Source organism: Abrus precatorius, unplaced genomic scaffold (genome assembly GCF_003935025.1).
Source record: "Abrus precatorius isolate BTA unplaced genomic scaffold, Abrus_2018 Scaffold11, whole genome shotgun sequence".
Taxonomy (NCBI): domain Eukaryota; kingdom Viridiplantae; phylum Streptophyta; class Magnoliopsida; order Fabales; family Fabaceae; genus Abrus; species Abrus precatorius.
Window position 1 is genome coordinate 30,378,300 of NW_020874303.1, and position 20,927 is coordinate 30,399,226.

Here is a 20,927-nt window from a genome sequence, read left to right on the forward strand (position 1 = left end):
TTTTTATTTTAACTAAGTATATAATTGATCAAAAATATTCTAATTTTCATAAAGAAAAGTATTAAATTAATTTTTTGTACTTAAAATTTTATTTGATATTAATTTAATTATAAAAAGAGAATATATAAAATATTACGAATACAAAAGGTTAAGAAACATAAACGTAAATAAAAGAAAATAATAAACAAAAAATTAACTACTAACATTTTTAGTGAAAGGGTTTAAATAAAAAAAAATAAATCCATCTTGCATTTTTAGTAGAAAAAGTTTAGTAATATATGCATTTCGATTATCTTGGTCAGCGTTATAAGTTGTGGCGTTTATGAAAAAAGTGTGATCCCGAAAGACAGAACATTGACAAGTTATTTAGGTATTAATTTGCGAAATTTCTTCATTTTCTCATAAATTCATAATGTTCAGGTAAATCGGGTTATGTTGTTCTGGTTTAGACTCGTAAATTCTCCTAAAGAATCACGCGTGATGTGGCAAATTTAGAGTAGTGATTAAATAGCAAATAACAAGAAAGGGGATCTACCTGTCACTGTAGATCATTTGCCAAGTTGATAGGACCATTGCATAAAATGTGAGTCCACATTAAAAGCCCAGAAAAGAAATTCAACAATTCATTAAGCATTAGCCAATGCCAATTAAGTCGAAGAAAATTGAAAACCTAACCAATAAGTTCCACAATCCTATAAGAAGAGGCATATATGTTTGAAGTATTATGGCTTACTTCCCTCCATGCATGTAGGTGAACATTTGAGCTTGAAGCATATTTGAATCGTAAAGTCCATTAAGTTGAAACCCTGGTGGTGGATCTGATGGGATTTGGAAAGGTGCTTCATACTGCGAGTGAGAAGGAAGAGTCTGCAAAGCAATAGTATATGGCTGCATTGTTTGTACATTTCCATTGTAATAGCATGGTAAGGAGTTTTGATTGTTTGCAGCTCCATTCTCCTTTAGCATACCGGTTTTGGGATCATAAGTAACAGCACCAACTTGATCAGCCCAATCCACCATTTCATTTTTTCCCATTAATTGCATACAATTTTGTCCAAAATGAAGCATGGAAGATTGAGAACTTTGGCTAAGCTGAAATGGGTATAATGCTAGGTGATTGTTGTCGCTAATTGATTTCACAGGGAGAGGGAAATTTTGCGCTTGAGACGTGTTCTGCATGAGATTGAGATGGCTACTTGGACTTGAGGCCAAGTAGGGAACAAGTGTCTCAACCTTGTCTGATTCTGCTATTGCTTTTCCCTTTAGATCTCCTTCTAGCATATTCATCCTTTGATTACAAGCATCAAGCTTAACATCCAGCATACTAACAAACATCCTCAGCTGTTCCTCGCCAAGAGCATTGAAAGATTCATCCCAGGTTGGGTACATGATCTTGAGCTTCTCTTTGCACACTTTGGAAATCTCAGATTCAACCTTTTTCATCCTATCCTTGTAATACTCTTGCACATCATACATCTTAGGACGTCTATCACTAGTCGTGTTATGATATTTTTGAATGATGCGATGTACTTCTTTGGTGTCTTGGGGCCATGTTTCAGGTTCAGCTAGTCCTTGACCATCAAACATAGGAGCATAGATAATTACGCAAACATCAACCCCGCAAAGAGTGGAAAACTCATAAACTTTCTTCATTAATCCGCTCTTTCTCTTTTGAAATGTTGTCTTGCGAGCCTTTTCCTTCTGAATCAGTTCCATAGAAATTCTTCCACGACCCATTTTCTGCAAATACAATTAGGTGGATTTTAGCATCAACTTCCTCACCTGGACCAAGTACCAATGACCAGAAATAGTAGAAAAGAAAAGATAAGCATCAATCTTTATAAGGTTTCATAAAAGTTAAAAAGAAAAAAAAAATAATGCTTGGAAGCGGCACTACAAAAGGGAGCGTACCTGTTTTCTCTTGTCAACCCTTTTCTGCGCTACCACACAACGGTTGACAATCTTTTCTATTATTTATACCAATCATCTCATCTGCCTCGTGATCCTTCAATTCCTGCCGAAAATAAAAACGAGTGCTTCAATTTCACTAATTTGTGCTTATCTTTTAGATTCTTTCCTTTCATGTTTGCTTGTTTTTATTTTGAGTCAGATTACTTTCCCTAATTCAAAATATCAGGACTGCTTGTTTCCTTTATTATAATATACTAAAAATATATAAATTTTGTCATCCACTGTATATACTTTTATTTACAACAACAAAACTATACTTTATTCAAAAAATAAATAAAATTGACGTAGTGGTAAATCTCACTACGCTGATATGTACACGGTCAATCAATTTAATACAAGGTTGACACAGTGAAAATATATTTGTCATAAATAATTTCTCATTAATAATTATACTAATTACAACATTTATTTTCTGTTTAAGATTAATTTTTAAGTGAAATGTTTTTATAATTTATTCATTTTAACATGCTTTTAATTATTATTTTTTTAAAATTTTGAAAAAAGTTACTTACAAAAACTTTAAATGTGTGAAAAAATTTAAAAACAACATGAACATAAATAACTAAAAAGTTGACGAAGGAAAATTAAGTGAATAAATTAAATTGAAAGGATTTTTAAAAACATCATGTAAGAACTCCAGTAGATTAATTTTATATTATTTATGTATGAATTATTATATAAAAGATAATCATATTCTGGAATCAAATATTAAATTATTTAAATAAACAGGATAAGTAGGATTAGAAATCATAGCTAAACATTGACATATTAATTAAATAAAATTAGGGGCTTGAAATGTTAGTTAAACACAATAAACATGTAAATTATTTCATACTTTAAATTTATAATTATTATTTTATTTTTAGAAACTAAAAAACTATTAAACAATAATACATAAATCATTATTATTTTCGTATTTATTAGTAACAATTGATTTTTATCGTTGTTAATTAAAGACGTTTTTAACTGACACTTAAAAATTGTAACTCATGTAACAGTTCACAACAAATACAAATACTTGTTGGTTGTTAACATACACGCTGGATAGTCAACTCAACAACAAACTCTCGTTGGCTAACTCTAGTTAATATACTTGTATAAATAGGTTTTTCTATTCTTTGGTAAATTAATGAATTTTAAAAATTTCAATTTCTGAAGAATATTTCTTCTCATATTAATAAACAAAAATCCTTTCTTGTCGCATAGTTTGTTGTTCTTTCCTCTTTCATACTACGGAGTTTAATACCTTTTATATGGTATCAGAGCCCCTTTCCTAGGGGCTCTGCTACCGCTTCGCACTCTGATTCCTTCATCATTTGTTCTCTGTTATCAGAATTCTTCTTCATCGTCTTGATTGTCGTGGCCAACAATGGCAGAAACCCTATCTTGGATCCTTCAAGCCCGTATTATTTTCATCTTTCTGAAAATACTCCAAATTACATTGTTCCAGTGAAGTTGAGAGGAGAAAGTTATCATTCTTGGTCACGTGCAATAACCATGGTGCTCAAGTCGAAGAATAAATTAGCATTTGTTGATGGAAGTCTTCCTAAGCCAGAGAACAATGATCCTAACTATCATAATTGGGATCGCTGCAACACGTTGGTTGTATCTTGGTTGAATCAATCTGCAGAACCAGAAATTGTTATGAGTATAATGTGGATGGAAACAGCTATAGAAATATGGGAAGATTTGAAGGAGAGGTACTACCAAGGAGACATTTTTCAAATTGCTCAAATTCAGGAAGAGACTTATACATTCAAGCAAGGTAATCAATCTATTACCACCTATTTCACTCATTTGAAGGGATTATGGCAAGAACTTGACAATTTCAGGCCCATACCATCATGTTCCTGTGCTAATCGATGCAATTGCCAATTGATACATACTGATAAGTCATATAGAGATAATGATCATGTTATCTGTTTCTTGAGAGGCTTAAATGAACAATGCAGTTTCATAAGATCTCAAATTATGCTCATGGATCCTTTACCCAACATCAATAGGGTATTCTCTTTGTTGATTCAACAAGAAAGACAAATGGAAAATTTTCTTGAAGAATCTAAAGTTCTTGCTAGTACTATTGATAATCAGTTTCAGTACAATGGAGGAAGAGGGAGATCTCGAGGGAGGGGTCAGAGAAGTTTTAATCCAGGAAGAGGCTATGGTGGAAGAAATTCCAATCCCAAACAGTGTTCTTTTTGCAATCACTGTTGATACTTGTTTCAAGAAACATGGATTCCCTCCTAATTACAAGAATACTAGTTCCATTAACAATTGCACTACCTCCAATGATCACCAACATGAGGAGAATGTGGACTAAAACATACAACAACAAGAAGATTCTAGTTCGAGTTTTACTCCTGAGCAGCATAAAGCCCTACTGACACTTCTTCAACAGGCTAATATCTCACATCCTCATAGTGTAAACCAAATTTCTGTTAAAAATCCTCATTCACACAGTGCAGGTATTTCATTTATTTTAAATTGCTCCAGTAAAGCCCTTTATTGGATACTTGATTCTGGAGCAACAGATCATGTTTGCTACTCTATTTCTGCATTTCAAACATTTAAACAGATTAGACCCATTCTTGTTAAACTTCCAAATGGTGGAGAAGTGACTGCCACTAAATCAGGCACTATCTTTCTTTCAAATAGCCTTTATCTTACAGATATCCTTTATATACCAGAATTTCAGTTTAATCTGATATCCATTTCAAAGCTCACAAATACAATGGATTGTAAACTAATTTTTTCAAAATCTACTTGTCAGATACAGGACATGCATACTTTGAAGATGATTGGTGTTGCTGAATTGAAGAATGGTTTATATGCTATGAATGCTGATGATGCTTATATTCATAGTGTTTTTAAGAAGTGTCATGTTGTTAACAATTTTTTGAAATATAATTACAATCTGTGGCATTTAAGATTGTGTCATCCTTCACATGAAAAACTTGTTGTAATGAAAAGAAATTTCGCCTATATTGATAGCAATAAAATTTCTGAACCTTGTGAGGTCTATCACTTTGCTAAGCAGAAGAAACTCCCTTTCCCTAATAGTAACACTATCTGTGAAAATGTTTTTGACTTGATCCATATTGACATATGGGGTCCTATTTCTGTACCTTCTACCCTAGGCCATAGATACTTTCTTACCATTGTAGATCATAAAACTAAATTTACTTGGATTTATTTCATAAAACTTAAATATGAAACTAGTATGCATATTAAATCCTTTGTTAGCATGATTGAAACTCAGTTTCATTCGAAGTTAAAAGCTATAAGGTCTGACAATGGTCCTGAAATAAAGCTTCCAGAATTTTATAATAACAAAGGGATTCTACATCAAACATCATGCGTTGAAACACCTCAACAAAATGGCATTGTTGAGAGGAAACATCAACACATTCAAGGTACAACTAGGGCTCTTATATTTCAGTCTAATCTTCCTAAATGTTTCTGAAATTTTGCTGTGGCTCATGCTGTTCACTTGATAAATAGACAGCCTGCCAACAATCTTAACAATATATCTCCCTATGAACTCTTACATAATCACCTACCAGATATTTCTCAGTTAAAAGTTTTTGGTTGCCTTGCCTTTGCTTGCACACTTACTTCAAATAGAAAGAAACTTGATCCAAGGTCAAGGAAGAGTGTTTTCCTAGGATTTAAACAAGGGACTAAAGGTTACATTCTTTTTTATACCAAATCCACAAAACTGTACATATCAAAAAATGGTCAATTCTATGAAAATCAATTTCCTTTCACTGAAAATGCACACTTTGCTACTCAAAACAATATTAAAACTTCTCATGCTCATCATGATTCTAGTTATTTGTTTGATTTCACTCAATTTGACAATAACAGTCTTAGTAACACCACTGATACTTGTGGCAGTTTTAATAATGAAAGTATTGTTTCTGAGACTATACAAACTAAAAATGAAAGTTCTTCTGTTGAAAATAATAATTCTTCTATTCACCAAAATGAAACTGAAATCTCTATAAGACATTTTAATAGAATAAGGAAAGCCCCATCTTATTTGCAAGACTACCATTGCAGTCTTCTTACTTCAATAGCAATAGCAACCACTTCCAAAGTCAGGTATCCTATTTCTAATTCTATTTCTTATGAAAATTTATCACCTACACAACAACAATTTTCTGTAGCCTTATCTGCAGTCACTGAACTTGAACATTATGAGGATGCCATCATCCAAGACTGTTGGAAAAAGGCCATCATGGCTGAACTATCTGCTTTGGAGCAGAACAAAACCTGGATTCTTACTTCTTTGCCACCAAGAAAAAAGTCGTTGGTTGCAAGTGGCTTTTTAAAGTGAAATATAAGGCAGATGGATCTGTAGAGAGACATAAAGCCAAGCTTGTTGCCAAAGGCTTTACTCAAATTGAAGGAATTAACTATTTGGAGACCTTCAGCCCAGTTGTGAAGATGACTACTGTGAGAGTTTTGTTAGCACTTGCATCTGCTAATCATTGACATTTACATCAATTAGATGTAAATACAACATTTCTTCATGGGGACCTAAATGAAGAAGTATACATGCATGTTCCTCCTGGATTACATACCTCAGGGTCTAAGTTGGTTTGCAAATTACAAAAGTCTATATATGGCTTGAAGCAGGCAAGCAGACAATGGAATGCCAAACTGACCTCATTTTTTATGCAACATGGATATAATCAATCCAAGGCTGATTACTCATTATTCACCAAGAAAGTGGATGACAGTTTTACAACAATTCTCATTTATGTAGACGACCTGATCTTGGCAGGAAATAATCTCACTGAAATCAACAATTTAAAGCACTCGTTGGATGCTGAATTTAGCATTAAGGATATAGGACAATTGAAGTACTCCTTGGGCCTTGAGATTGCGAGATCACACAAAGGAATTGCATTATTTCATGTACAACTTCACAAAGAGTCAGGCCCACCTATGACTGATCCTTCTTCATACAGAAAGCTTATTGGTAGATTACTTTACTTGATACACACTAGGCCTGATATATGCTTTGCGGTAAATCATCTAAGCCAATTCCTGTCATGTCCTACTGATTCACATCATTAAGCTGTTGTTAGAATCTTAAAATATATTAAAAGTACTCCTGGAGAAGGTCTTTTCTTCCCAGTCTCTAGTGACATTAAACTCAAAGGTTTTTGTGATTTTGATTGGGGCGCTTGTATTGACTTCCACAGATCGATTTCTGGTTATTGCTTCTTCCTACGATCATCTCTAGTGTCATGGAAGAGTAAAAAGCAGTCTACTATGTCTAGATCCTCTTCTGAGGCAGAATATAGAGAAATGACTCAAGCTAGCTGTGAAGTTCAATGGCTCAAATTACTTTTAACAGATTTTTCTATTGATCACTCCAGTAATATTCTTCTGTATTGTGACAACAAATCAGCCATGCACATTGCCAATAACCCTGTCTTCCATGAGCAAACTAAGCATATCGAAATTGATTGTCATGTTGTTCAAGAAAGAATTTAATCTGGCCTCATACATTTGTTACATATTCTTTCTACCTCTCAAACAGCTGACATTCTGACTAAGGGTTTATCTCCCAAAGTGTTTCAGAATCATCATTCCAAGCTTGGCATGCTTGATATACATATGCCAGCTTGCGAGGGAATGTTAACATACACGCTGGATAGTCAACCCAACAACAAACTCTCGTTGGCTAACTCTAGTTAATATACTTGTATAAATAGACTTTTTTATTCTTTGGTAAATTAATGAATTTTAGAAATTTCAGTTTATGAAGAATATTTTTTCTTAGATTAATAAACAAAAATTCTCTCTTTTTGTAAAGTTTATTGTTCTTACTATGGAGTTTAATACCTTTTACATTGGCAATTGGGCCACAGTTAATAAAGCTGATACCTGTGGCGTGAGTGTAACACAAGCTCTTGCTTAGCGTTCCTTTTTGCATGCTGAAAAATGAGTTTGGGGTGACCTACGACTGTGATGCTATCCGAAACATGTTTTGTACATCTCTTATCTGGACAGGTAACGCATGATGTAATATGATGAGATTGAAGATAAAGAATAATGTTCAGAGAATAACACTGCATGCTTTAGACTGTAGTTTCTTTGTTAATTAGAAACAAGAATAAACAGGATACTGCGATACATGTATACCATGTGTTTGTGTTATAGGCAAGATTTATGACATAACTGAAGTAAGAATCAAAAGAAAAAATAAAAATATCTTTAATGACGAGTGACGAAAAATAAAATAAAGAAGTTTTAAAAAGTTTATTTATTTAGTTAAATGAGTAAACAAGATAATAAATATATTTTTAAAAATTATTAATTCAAGGAAATGTTTCGTACGAAAAAATTTATAATGAGAATGTTTATTTTTTAATAATTTTTAAATAAATTGATATTCATAATTTCTAATTAAATTTCATAATATATTTTTTTTATATAAAGGATAAGAAACTAAAACTTTTATACAGATAAAAAATTATTATACTATTTAATCATATATATACAGTGTATTAAGGAAAGTCTAAATTCCTCTTAACAAATTGACTCACAGTGCTTTGATGATTTTTAAAAGACAGAATTTTTATAAGAAACACTCTAATGCTTAAATTTATAAATATATAAGTCAAAAGATTTATTTTATATATAGGTATAGTTAATTGAGGTTAATTTGTAGTCATGTGTAACGTTGATTAAGTATAAAAGTATGTTTAACGCTTATATTATACATAATAAGAATATCAGAATTGTCAATTAATATAAAAAGCATTGATTAAGGTTGTAATCGAGTCTATGTAGTAGTTTCGTTGAGATGTATACATATGTGTTAAGATCAAATATAGGATTTATGGTTGAGGTAGTTGGTAAATTCAATGGAAAATTCCATTTCAAATCTGCTGTAAAAACCAATTATTTAATACAAATCATTCTTCAATATTATTAAATATAAACCTAAATTATATTTATCTTTTTATTTTGTTATTATCTATTCAAAACTTCTCTTGCTACTATCATTAAAGTTTATTAAAAATCATTAGGATTAAAATTTTGCAACCATCGCCACTCACGTTGGTGAACTTGTGTGGCAATATCACATAATACCATTATTATTATTATTATGAAGTAGTTTCTTTATTATTATATTTTACTTAAAATATAATTATTTAAAATTATAAATAAAAACTATTAATTAATAGAGAGTAAAAATAAAATGATAACATTTAAATTAAATAAAATATAAAAAATACCATATAACATTCTTCAAAATGATTTAAGATCTATCAAACTTATTTTTTAACATTCACCATAAACAAAATTAAAGAAAAAAAATATTTTCTAAAAAACATAATTGACATGAACTAAAAATATATATTGGGCACCAAATATCCCTAAAGATATTTTCTAAGCAGATAGACCAATATAATTTTAATGGCAAGTCGCACATAAAATACGAAAAATTTGCATCTGCGCTTTTACTTTGAAGCATATAAACCTTTGCACTCCAACAATAAAAATAAACGATGTGCCTTTGAAGATACGCAAACTTGCTTGCAGTCACACATCGACAGTATAATTGCAGCAAACATATACTATGTTGCTATTGGATTCACCCAAAACAATCATGCTCAAATGAGATATTATTATTTTTAGAAGCAATGAAATTAAAAATGATTGTATTGATCTTTTCAAAATTAAATTTAAATATTTAAAAGTATTATTTTGTTATTACAAATATTATATAAAATTACAATAAATTTTATTTGCAATTATTTAAAATTGACCCTGAGAATTTAATTAAGATTTTCAATTAAAACAATACTAAGTCACAATGCTACACACTGAGACGTCTTGAAATGTGAAACCATCTTCATCCCCTAAGAATTTAGTTGAACAAAGAAGACATCAATTTTGATATTTTCACTTTTTACAAGTTAAATATACTAGCGGTCATAATATAAATTTATATTTTCATATTTGAAACACCGTAATTGATTTGCTCATTAGCTCGCACTATATTTAATTATAAAGACTGTCTAGAGAGCAAAAATAAAATAAATTTTAAAATCCATATGCAAATTAAGGAGTGTGGATACAGATGGATATCACATACGTCGTGCATGGTGTGTTTTTCGTATGATTTAAGCGAATGTGTTCAAGTTGGCCATCATGAATGTGTTTTTCATATTTATTTACTAAGTCAAAATATTTGATAAAATAAATCATGACCACATTTTGTGTTATTAAAATTTATTTTCCGTAAGTGAATTGAACAAATTTTTTACCGCCGGTTGTTTTATAAATTACAAGTTGTCACTGTAATTTAAAATTATTTTCAGTTTTACAATTAAGTATGCTTCACAGTAAAATGACATCGTACCGAAAAAAAGGAATAATGTTGACAATAAGACAAAATTTTGTGATAAAAGGTAAATGAAATATTTATGAAAATAAATAATTTAAACAATTCAGCGTTTTTACTTTTTGGAACGAGGGATGAAGATCAATTTTGTAATAAATTCTTAAATGAATTTTAAAAATCGTACGAATGATGTGTTTTTATTCTTCGAGATTTTAAAAGTGATTTATTAATTAAATTTTGTAAAATAATATTTGTTTTATTTTTAATACAAAATAATAGCAAAAAAGTATAAATAAAAAAAAAATGTTAAGGTTTTAAAAACAGATGAGAATGCAACATTAAAAGTTACTGGTAAAACATTGGGTAAATAGTTATATGGTATTTACATCGGCTGATGAGAGGAGACGAGATAACCCAACCCAACCCAACCTAACCCCCCAGTTGTTGACGAGAGAGAGAGAGAGGCTTTTTATTTTACATTATTATTATTAATTTTAATAGAAGAAGAAGAAGAAGAAGAAGAAGAAGAGAAGATTGGTGAAGGGAGTGAGTCAGAACTGGGAAGTAAACTGGAGGAAAAAGAAGAAGAAGGAGGAAAGATGGGATCTGTATCTGAGATACTCTCTTTCTCTCTGTTTGATTCTTGAGGTACAGTCACACTCACCTTCATCTCTACAGATCATGGAAATGTGACTTATGCATTCTCTAATTTTGGGTTGTAGCATTCGGCATTAGCATTATTGTGTTACGCTTGGATCTTGCGATAGAGATCCTTCTGTTCAGATCCACTAACATCATCCTCCATTTTCCTCCTTTTCTGTTTCACACTCACGCTCACCTTGTGTTTCATATCTAAAACATTAACTGCATATTATCTTCTATCTTTTCTTTTTTATTATGTACAAGTAGAGTTGCTCTGCTGTCAGAATTATTTAGTTACTTAGATAGATGTTTTCAAATCACAGAATTTAGTTTTTACTTTCGTAAGCCACTAATCTTCACTAGCACACTTCAGTGCAACCTTGGCTTCTTACTTCTTATTTAATTTGAAGTTGTATGCTTCCCACTAATCTTCTTATTTCTCCTATCTTCTTCACTCCTTCTTTGTGCTTCTCCCACCATTCTTTCGAGTTTTCATCTGATTTCTTAAAATGACTCTGGTTATGCTCGCTTTTCTTCTTAAGCATTTCAAACAATAAAAGCAATTGGATACTTTGTATGCTTTCTCTCTGGACGAATGTTGAGGTATCTGCTTAGAATTCTTTTTTAATTGTTCACTTTGTCGCAGTAATATTTTGATTACTACTTCAGCACGTCAGGCTATTGTTTAATATTGGGTTGCCTCTTTTGGCTGCTTTAAAGAAGCCTGATGGGTTCAAGATTCCCATCTCATCAGCTCAGCAATGGCCTGTATGTATCAGGCCGGCCCGAACAGCCGAAAGAAAGAACTCCAGCAATGAGCTCAGTTGCCATGCCTTACACTGGCGGTGACATCAAGAAATCAGGAGAACTAGGGAAAATGTTTGATATCCCCATGGATTCTAAATCAAGAAAATCTGGTCAGCTAAACAATGCTCCTTCACGGACTGGATCATTTGCCGGTGCTGCTTCACATTCTGGGCCTATCTTGCCAAATACAGCAGCTCGTTCTATTTATACCACTTCAGGAAACATTTCTTCTGGAGGCATGTCTGCTTCAGTCTCCATGAAGAAGACCAACTCTGGCCCGCTGAACAAACATGGGGAACCAGTGAAGAAGTCATCTGGCCCTCAATCTGGCGGAGTTACACGCCAAAACTCTGGTCCAATTCCACCTGTTCTTCCTACAACTGGTCTTATTACATCTGGTCCACTAAATTCATCTGGGGCTCCAAGGAAGGTGTCTGGTCCATTAGACTCTACAGGATCAATGAAATCACACAATTCCTCTATAGCTCACAATCCAGCCGTGACCACTCTTAACCTAGATGATGAATATTCCTTCAGGAGGAACTTCCCAAAGCCCATATTGTGGTCTGTGATTCTGATTTTTATTATGGGATTCATTGCTGGTGCTTTTATTCTTGGAGCCGTCCACAATGCCATTCTCCTTGTTGTTGTGGTAGTTCTTTTTGGTGCTGTTGCTGCACTATTCACTTGGAATAGTTGTTGTGGGAGGACAGCCATTGTTGGGTTCATTTCTCGTTATCCTGATGCTGAGCTTAGAACTGCCAAGAATGGGCAATTTGTGAAGGTTTCTGGGGTATGTATGCTAATATTGATAAATGCATGTATATCCTTAATTAACCTTACAAACATGCAAAAAGCATAAATGCATGCATAACTAATCACCCTTGGCTTTGTGGATATGTTACTGATTATTATGTAATGGATATCAATGGGTTTGAATTGAATGGCTTGTGCATGCCTCTTATTTGTAATTTTGCCATTCTGGCTGTTGTTTATGTTGTTATATATGTGCTTGAATGAATGAAGTATGCTGTTGTAGCATGAGATGTGTATTTCCAATGGTTCATACTTTGCTTTGAAGGTGGTTACCTGTGGTAATGTTCCCCTGGAGTCCTCCTTTCAACAAGTTCCTAGATGTGTATATACATCTACAAGCTTGTTTGAATATCGAGGGTGGGATTCAAAAGAAGCCAACCCAAAACATCGCCGTTTTACATGGGGACTCAGAGCAGCTGAGGTAATTGCAATAATATGTTAAATCTTCTCTTTTCAGTTTTATTAGAGATTACTTTTGAAGATTCTTAATATATACATTGGCTGTGGAGATTAATTAGATATTGTTCATTCTGAACTTTGCTTATGTGAGCAGATTTTCATCTTTTCCTTCCTATGGTCAAATCTATTCTGTTGACGTATTTTACTAATTTTATAATCTCTCCACTGTCCTATTATTTACCTTTATATGTACTATTACATCGTAATAGAAAATTAGAAATACTCTCAGGATGGACTATGTACAGTGCTATGTTTGGTTTCTAGGAGCTTCTTATGCCATAAATCTTCACGCTGTTAAAAGGGAAGTTATTATTACTATTATTGTTATTGTTATTGTTATTATTATTATTATTATTATTATTTCTCTTAACTTTCCACACAAGCTTTTCAACAAATATTTCTTTTCTTGCTTTTGATTGATTAATTTGTTTGGGCTAGGGGTTCTTGCTCTGAAGACTTTTTTTTATCTACTATTCATTATATGGGTATTCTTTTTCTGTTGCAAAGTATATCTTTATGCCTGATGTAATATGAGTGTTGTCTCTCTGTGTTGGGAAGTTTTTTTTTTTAATCACCTTCTTTTAACTGTTTTCTTGTGTGGACCAGACATGTATTTTGGGGATTTTGCTGTCCTACTCCTATCTATTATATCTTCAATATGTTAATATTTTACTTAACATTTATTTAATGTAGAGACATGTGGTGGATTTCTACATCTCTGATTTCCAATCTGGATTGAGAGCATTGGTCAAAACAGGCTATGGTGCAAGGGTGACTCCTTATGTTGACGATTCTATTGTAATAGATGTTAATCCTGATAATAAAGACATGTCACCAGAGTTTCTTCGATGGTTGCGAGAGCGAAACCTTTCAAGTGATGATAGAATAATGCGATTAAAAGAAGGGTAAAGTACTTCATCCTCTATAAGAGCCCAAATTATCCAGGTTATATACATTGGTGTAAATAAAACCGTTAAAAGTAATCCTTTCCAATAGTGCAGTAACTTATTTTCGTTATCTGATTAGGGTCTGCATAATTCATGCTATGCATCATGGTACTAATGATGATGATGGCAAGATCTTTAGTGTTTAAGCATCAAAATAAGAAAGTTGGGATAACCCTGGGTGGGTAGGATATTCTCATGTAACTGCCATTGATCTTTTTGTAGGTACATCAAAGAAGGTAGCACAGTCAGTGTAATGGGAGTTGTTCAAAGAAATGAGAATGTGCTTATGATTGTCCCTCCCCCTGAGCCTTTGACTACCGGATGCCAATGGGCTAAATGTATATTTCCAGCTAGCCTTGAGGGTATTATTTTGATATGTGAGGACACATCAAAGATTGATGTCATTCCAGTGTAGTTACGCGCTCCAGAAAACTCTTGGGTATTCTTCTTTAAAGAAGTATTTTCTTATCACATTCCCCCCCAAAAAAATGGTGGTTGAAGTTGTTTGTATTTTGTAAGCCTAAGTGTTATTGGTAAGTGTGATGAATCTACAACTGACGTCGGTGATTTTCATTTTCCCTCTCTCAAACTCGTAGTTTTTGTATAGCTAATGAAAATTCTTATTCGTTTATTATTCCTAAGGAGTTAATTCTTTCTAATGGATGTGGTTTTATGAAGTTGGTTGTGGTGCTCAGTAGGATTAGCTGCTTTCAGGTCCTATTTGTTCTATACTTATTAATTCTCCATGTATTTGTAAAGTTACACATGTTAAAAAATTCATTATTAAGTTTTGCTTAATTTTGAATCAAGTAGACAATTAATTGTGAGCGTTATCTATCATGTGAATTTTGTTAGAGTTGTGCCATTAAATACTTTTCGTTGTTTTTTTGGCCATTCGGAAGTCTAATGCCTGGGAAGGAACCAGATTATGCACATTGTTTGCTATGCGTAGTTTACTATTTCGCAATTGGATTCGTTCTCCCCACGGTGAGTTCATATCAGGAACATTCATTTGGAAGTATGGAATGTGGACCTTGTGTAGGAACTACAATTAAGAGGGGATGTGAAACGTTTTTAGCAAACAAATAAGAAGTATGCAGAAAGCTGGCTGTTTGACCATAATTGGAAAATTTTGGAAGGAATTACCAAAAGGTGTATATGAAAATAGCTCTTCGGGTGTTCTCTTGCTGTGGGAATATTTATATTTATTTTATACATTGTCATTCTATGTTGCCAATAATGTCAAAAGATTCCATGAAACATGTAATATTACTTGAATTCAGGTTTTAATAATAATAATAATAAAAAGCAAAATATTCGGCACACATCACCCGGACTATTTTCTTTTTTGGACGTACACCCGAACTATAAAAATGAATTTTTATACGGACTATTGTAAGTATTGATTCCACTCGGACGGTAACATATTTTTCGAATCAAGTAGGATTCATTTTATGATAAGCCAAAAAAAAAAAGATACTGATATAGGCACATTTTCCGAATATGAAATGTTTTCCAACGTTTTTTATATCCCTCAATAACAATTTCTATAGAAGAAAAAATGCCATGATAATACAGTTCGTCACAATAACAGTTGTCCATGTCGCATGCAGCATATTCTAGACTGTATATAGCTGTTTAGATCTACACAAGCAAACACAACCCCAGCAAATATTAGGTTAAAAAACATGGAAAGGATAAATCTATATCCGATTATAATATATTTTATGAAATGAAGAAAAAATGCAAAATAAAGGTGAACTGTGGGTTACATCAGGGGCTTGTAAGTTACAACTACAAATATCTCCATGCAGCAGCTACATGTTTATAGGATCTGCACTTTTTTCCTTTATACTCCACCAAAAAGCATTGGTACAAAGAGTAATATGCTAGTTGAATTAGTATATATCTGTCATAAGTTTGCTGTAAAAGCAATAATTAAAAAAAGAAAAAAGAATCAAAATAGAGTACACAGGGTATTGGAACAAACGAGGCCCTTGTGGGTGTGCCACTTGCAGTTGGTGCCCCAACAGCAATATTAACGGGACATCCACCTGAACAGACCAAAGTCGTGTACAAATGTGAGGGGCCATGGAGACAAGCTGCAAATGCAACAAATTCACTGTGCGTAAGATGCTTCCTGCAGTTAGAAGAGGATTCAGGTGCTTTTATCATAGTAATGACGCAATGAAAAGAATTACAGAGAATAATGTAAGCAAAGAATCAAGAACATTGGAATTTGATGGACATGCACACACACACATAATGTGAAAGAATGGAGCCATGGAAAAAATAATTTGATAGAGGTGCATTGCTGAGGTGAGGATGATTTTGACGACTAACATGGCATTTTAGATTATGAAATTAGAAAGCAAAACAAAAACAATGCAATATTTACCTTCCATCAATTGCTACAAAAATTCCGTATAAGGACAATATGGGTTGAATGAAACCGGGCAGTTTCAAACTTAACATTTCAAAAACGAAGAACAGAAATTTTGAAGAGAAAGAATGGGATATGGATATACCAGCTAGTACAGGCCCAACATCCTCAGTTCTGTCACATGGCTGGGATCAAGTTCAGGGACATTCTTTACATGTTCTCGATCTTCTACCACATATTCCTGAAATTGAAGGTAAAGAACAAAGTCAAGAGTTTAATGCGTACAAAATTTTATAAAAAGATAAATTGATATTCCTTATATGATATACAAGATCGTAAATTTAAATGCTATTTTTTCCCAAAAATGTTCATATGTTAAGACCAAAAGACCTGTTTAATAACAATCATATTACTAGTTTTACATAACACGCGTTGGTTTTCTGGAGATTGTAAGTCAAATTGATATAAATTCATAAATTAAATATCAGACCTTAGTCAATTCTTGTTTGGCAAGAACATGGTAGTGGCGTTCATTAATTCTTTGGCCACATATTATTGCTATGAAGAAGCCATAGAGCAAACCCACCAAAACAATGGCTAGGACTGCAAAAGAAATAAATATAACGAAGTTGTCATCACATATAATAAAGTGAGTAGATTTAGATAGTATACCAGCTTACATATAAACCAATGAGTTTACCAGCTAATTGGCAAACTATAACATCCTAATATGAAATAGTCACAAGTGAAATAAAAAGTGGCAAACATTGCCCATGAAATTTCTTGAGGGGAAACAATGAGTGTACCAGCCATTGTATAAAATCCATATGGATGTTCTTCATAACCAAACATTTCTCTCAGTTCATCGCCATAAAATCTGTACACAAGCACTCCCAAGAAAGCAACAACCTGTAAAAAATAGAAGAGGGAGAGAACTTAACAGACTATCTTTTCAAGTATGTAATTTTAACAAATTTATAATACATAGTAATAGTTATCCCATCAAATAATATTCTTGGGTGGCAATGGACCCTCAAAGTATATCAAATCAACTTCAACCATCAAACTTGAGAACTAAATTATGTTTCATGGCTTTCTTTTACACCTGCACCCCATGCTGTTTGGTTTTGATTATGTGGAATGGGATATTTAACATTAGAATCAACATCCACTTTCTCTACTATAATGACACTTCAGCCAAAGTAACCAACCAGGTCTCAGTTTCTGTGAAGGCTGTCATAAAGAAGAATTATTATGTTACTGAGATTATAAGATACTTTAGTCACTTGTTTGTCAAACTTTTATTCCTTTGGAACTAAAATAAACTGCAGGCCCTTGTTAGGCTACAATTTTAAGCTTTAACAAAATATGCCATTTACAGCCATAGTATGGATAAGAACTAAGGTTGCTAATTTGCTATTACTTCAAATCAGGGAGCAGGGGCAGAGCGCTTTTTGGGTTTTGAGTGCCCCACACCCCCTGGCTGCACACTGTGCCAAAAATAATTCTACACTTAATTTTTTCAAAGGTTAAAGATGAACTCATCCCCTTCAATCATTTAATTTCTCTTTGGCTGTCCCAACCAAAACTTATTTATCAGTGTAACTTTCTGGAAGAAACTAGACATGCTAATAATATTCTATTTCCTATGGTTGTTTCTTTCTTTACAACACTACTACGGTACTACCAATCAAGAGAATATTGAAGTGAGTTTCCCCAAAATAATTTGTTACATCAGAGACAAGAACTATCAATTGAGATTTCTTCCAAGAATCAGCACAACTTGTTGCACAGTGCATCTTCAAATATATGAAGTTATCCAGAATCCTAGGGGATATGGCAGCAATATCAATAACAGACTCAAACATTACACAGGGGAATCATGAATACAAATAGGATTGTTCATGTCAACCAACATAAAACAAAAAGGGAAAGAGAGGGCAAAAGTAATGTCATTGATGTGAGTACCAATTTCACAATACATAAATGAGATAATTAACTCCATACCAGTTGAACAATTATGAAAATGAAAGCATGATCCCTAGCAACAAGGAACTGAAATTTTAATCTCAACCACCACCGATCTGGTGGGACATTTGCACGCAATATGAAGACAGCTCTGCACTCTGTACAGTGAGAAAAAGCAAAGCCCTCCTAATACAACAAGAAGAAATGAAAAGTCAGTAAATAAGCATTGATGAACGATGATATACTGTAGACCTTCACACGACAGTGAAAAGAACATAAAAACTAGATCTATAATAGCAAATAGATAGTTCTACTGCATTTGAATCAGATATTAGTATTGTTATGTCAAGAAGAAGGAACACCAACAAGGAAAAATAAGTTTACCTTGGTGGATCTCCAATTATCGAGGCATGATCTGTGGACATACTTTTGCGTACCTTTGCAATGGCAAGGGGCAATTAAATCTTCTCCTGAAAATTGATTTTAAGGTTAGTAAGTGGCTGAGTTTCAAATACATAGGAGCTGCAAGTAGGTCATAAGCCCACAAATATCTCAAATTGAGAAATCATCAGGCAAAGGATACAAGTAACAGAAATTATGATGATCTATAGACCTCCAATATCAAGGCATATCCTGCATTGTGACTGATCGGCATTTACGAGATGACAAGTCTCATCAACATGAACATTCTGTAAATCATCGTCATTGGGAGTGGCAGGAATAATTTCGCAGGAAAAGGAGGATTCGGCAGAGGGTGGCAAATTAAGATGCTGGTTCAAGATGGGTTCGCTTTCTGAACATTCTTCCTTGTCACCATTTGACGCTAATTGCATTTCGGGAAATGTATAATCAGGATTAAACAATGAGATTCATTGGAAGAAGTATAATTACTACAGACCATTTCAACAGAAGAAAGAAACCTGCAAATTAATGAGAAACAAAGGGAAAGGAAATAGCAATAAAATTAGAAATTTGCAAAGGCTGTGGCATCGTAACAAGTTAGTTTAAGTTCTTTTATCATATATAGTTGCCTATGCCTATGCATATACCTAAGCCTAAGCCTAAGCCCAAGCCCAAGCCCTTGCCCTTGCTAAGGTAAGGCTGGCTTCCAAGTCACAACAACGGCATATCTCATTTCGATTTTCAAGTCGCAAACGCAATCACTCCATAAGAGAGAGAGTAGATTACGATTATTATTAGAGCCATAAAAAGTAGACAAGATCCAACAAGCAGAAGATCTATCCGTATCGGCTTTGTAGATCATAAATAATGTTATAATGATTAATGAATGAAGAAAAAAGAGGGAGAGCTGGAACTGACTGAATTAATTGAATGCAATTTGAAATAAGAGTGGACTTACCTTACCTTAATATTAAAGAAAGACCTGCAATTGCAAGTGCAAGTGCAACCAAACCCCAATTTTGATCTCATTGATTAGATCAGACGAATCGAAATTCAAGTTTGAAGGAAGGAAGGAAGGAAGGAATGGATGAATATCTTACCAACAACGTTACAAAACAATCCCTTGGACTCTTTTTTTCCTATTTTGAATGTTTGGACCTTCCAAGCCCAATCCACGGAGTGTAGAGGCCCAACGCGGAGTAGGCGGTGGGGTCCTCACATTTTCTTTTCTATATTTATTTGTTTATAAGCCATGGGTGACTGTGTCTGACTCTCCCAAATCCCAAATCCCAAATCCATACACATCTATGGCAAGAATAAGATCCATAGCCCTAACCCTAAGTGTCTCTCCGCGGTGTCAGATGCTGAATCGCAGATGCCAATCGTCGTCGAGTTCGGATCCCCTTGTAAGGAAGCTGGAGGATGCGGTTCAGTGCATAATGGTTCGGCGATCTGCGCCCGATTGGTTGCCCTTCCTCCCGGGTGCCTCGTACTGGGTCCCACCCCAACCCTCCAACGCTCTCGCCCTATTGCTCCACCACTTGGCCTCTCCCTCTCCCAATCCCATCACTCCTCACCTTCCTGCATGGCCTTCTTCCTCCTATTTCATCCATGGTAAGAAGTGAGAACTCACACTCCCTCTTTCTCTCCATCTCAGAATCCCCCTCATTCTACTTCATTTCAGGCGCTGCTGCTCCTCAACCCCTCGATTCTGATTCCCATCCTCAAGACCAACCTGACGACCAAGATGAATTCAAATAAATACATCGGTAATATTTCATTTCACACTTCACCTCCTTCGCTAAGCAACTTCAGATTTATCTTATGCTTCTGTTAATGCTGCTTCGCCTACTCACTTTTGCAGACAAGGATTTGTAAATTACATGATGTGCCTGCCTACCACATTGTACAGTTCTTTATGTTCGTCCCACTATCATCCCAGTCCTACATTAGAGTCCTCCTAAATTCAAATCAATGTATATCAATAATGTCCTCCTTTATTTTCTTTTTTCTTCTGCTGTTGTAATGTAAGCCCGTTCTTTCAATGGAAATCACGCAAATAACTCGCTGCTATTTTATGTTTTTAACGGAAATCATGTTTATTGCCCATATGCCAAATCACAAGGGAGTTTTCGGAAGCTACCTAACCCACGACAGTGCT

General features: G+C 33.8%; 3 protein-coding genes across 3 annotated transcripts; 1 reads left to right on the plus strand and 2 right to left on the minus strand.

Moving 5' to 3' along the window:
• Positions 1 to 555: 555 nt before the first annotated feature.
• Positions 556 to 1,940, minus strand: LOC113856583 (agamous-like MADS-box protein AGL80). Its single transcript, XM_027488456.1, has 2 exons — positions 1,912 to 1,940; positions 556 to 1,740 (listed from the first exon to the last, which is right to left on the minus strand). Exon 2 carries the CDS (start codon positions 1,735 to 1,737, stop codon positions 730 to 732), a length of 1,008 nt encoding a protein of 335 aa, XP_027344257.1. The 5' UTR covers positions 1,738 to 1,740; positions 1,912 to 1,940; the 3' UTR covers positions 556 to 729.
• An 8,816-nt stretch (positions 1,941 to 10,756) lies between these two features.
• LOC113854736 (uncharacterized membrane protein At1g16860-like) lies at positions 10,757 to 14,756 on the plus strand. Its single transcript, XM_027485924.1, has 5 exons — positions 10,757 to 10,990; positions 11,631 to 12,584; positions 12,873 to 13,028; positions 13,760 to 13,971; positions 14,236 to 14,756. The coding sequence occupies exons 2-5, from the start codon at positions 11,712 to 11,714 to the stop codon at positions 14,426 to 14,428; spliced, it is 1,434 nt and encodes a 477-aa protein (XP_027341725.1). The 5' UTR covers positions 10,757 to 10,990; positions 11,631 to 11,711; the 3' UTR covers positions 14,429 to 14,756.
• A 938-nt stretch (positions 14,757 to 15,694) lies between these two features.
• On the minus strand, positions 15,695 to 19,870 carry LOC113855052 (E3 ubiquitin-protein ligase MARCH8). The gene is made up of 8 exons (XM_027486499.1): positions 19,730 to 19,870; positions 18,978 to 19,284; positions 18,749 to 18,834; positions 18,404 to 18,550; positions 17,203 to 17,305; positions 16,887 to 16,999; positions 16,542 to 16,637; positions 15,695 to 16,153 (listed from the first exon to the last, which is right to left on the minus strand). Exons 2-7 carry the CDS (start codon positions 19,195 to 19,197, stop codon positions 16,545 to 16,547), a joined length of 762 nt encoding a protein of 253 aa, XP_027342300.1. The 5' UTR covers positions 19,198 to 19,284; positions 19,730 to 19,870; the 3' UTR covers positions 15,695 to 16,153; positions 16,542 to 16,544.
• Positions 19,871 to 20,927: the final 1,057 nt, after the last annotated feature.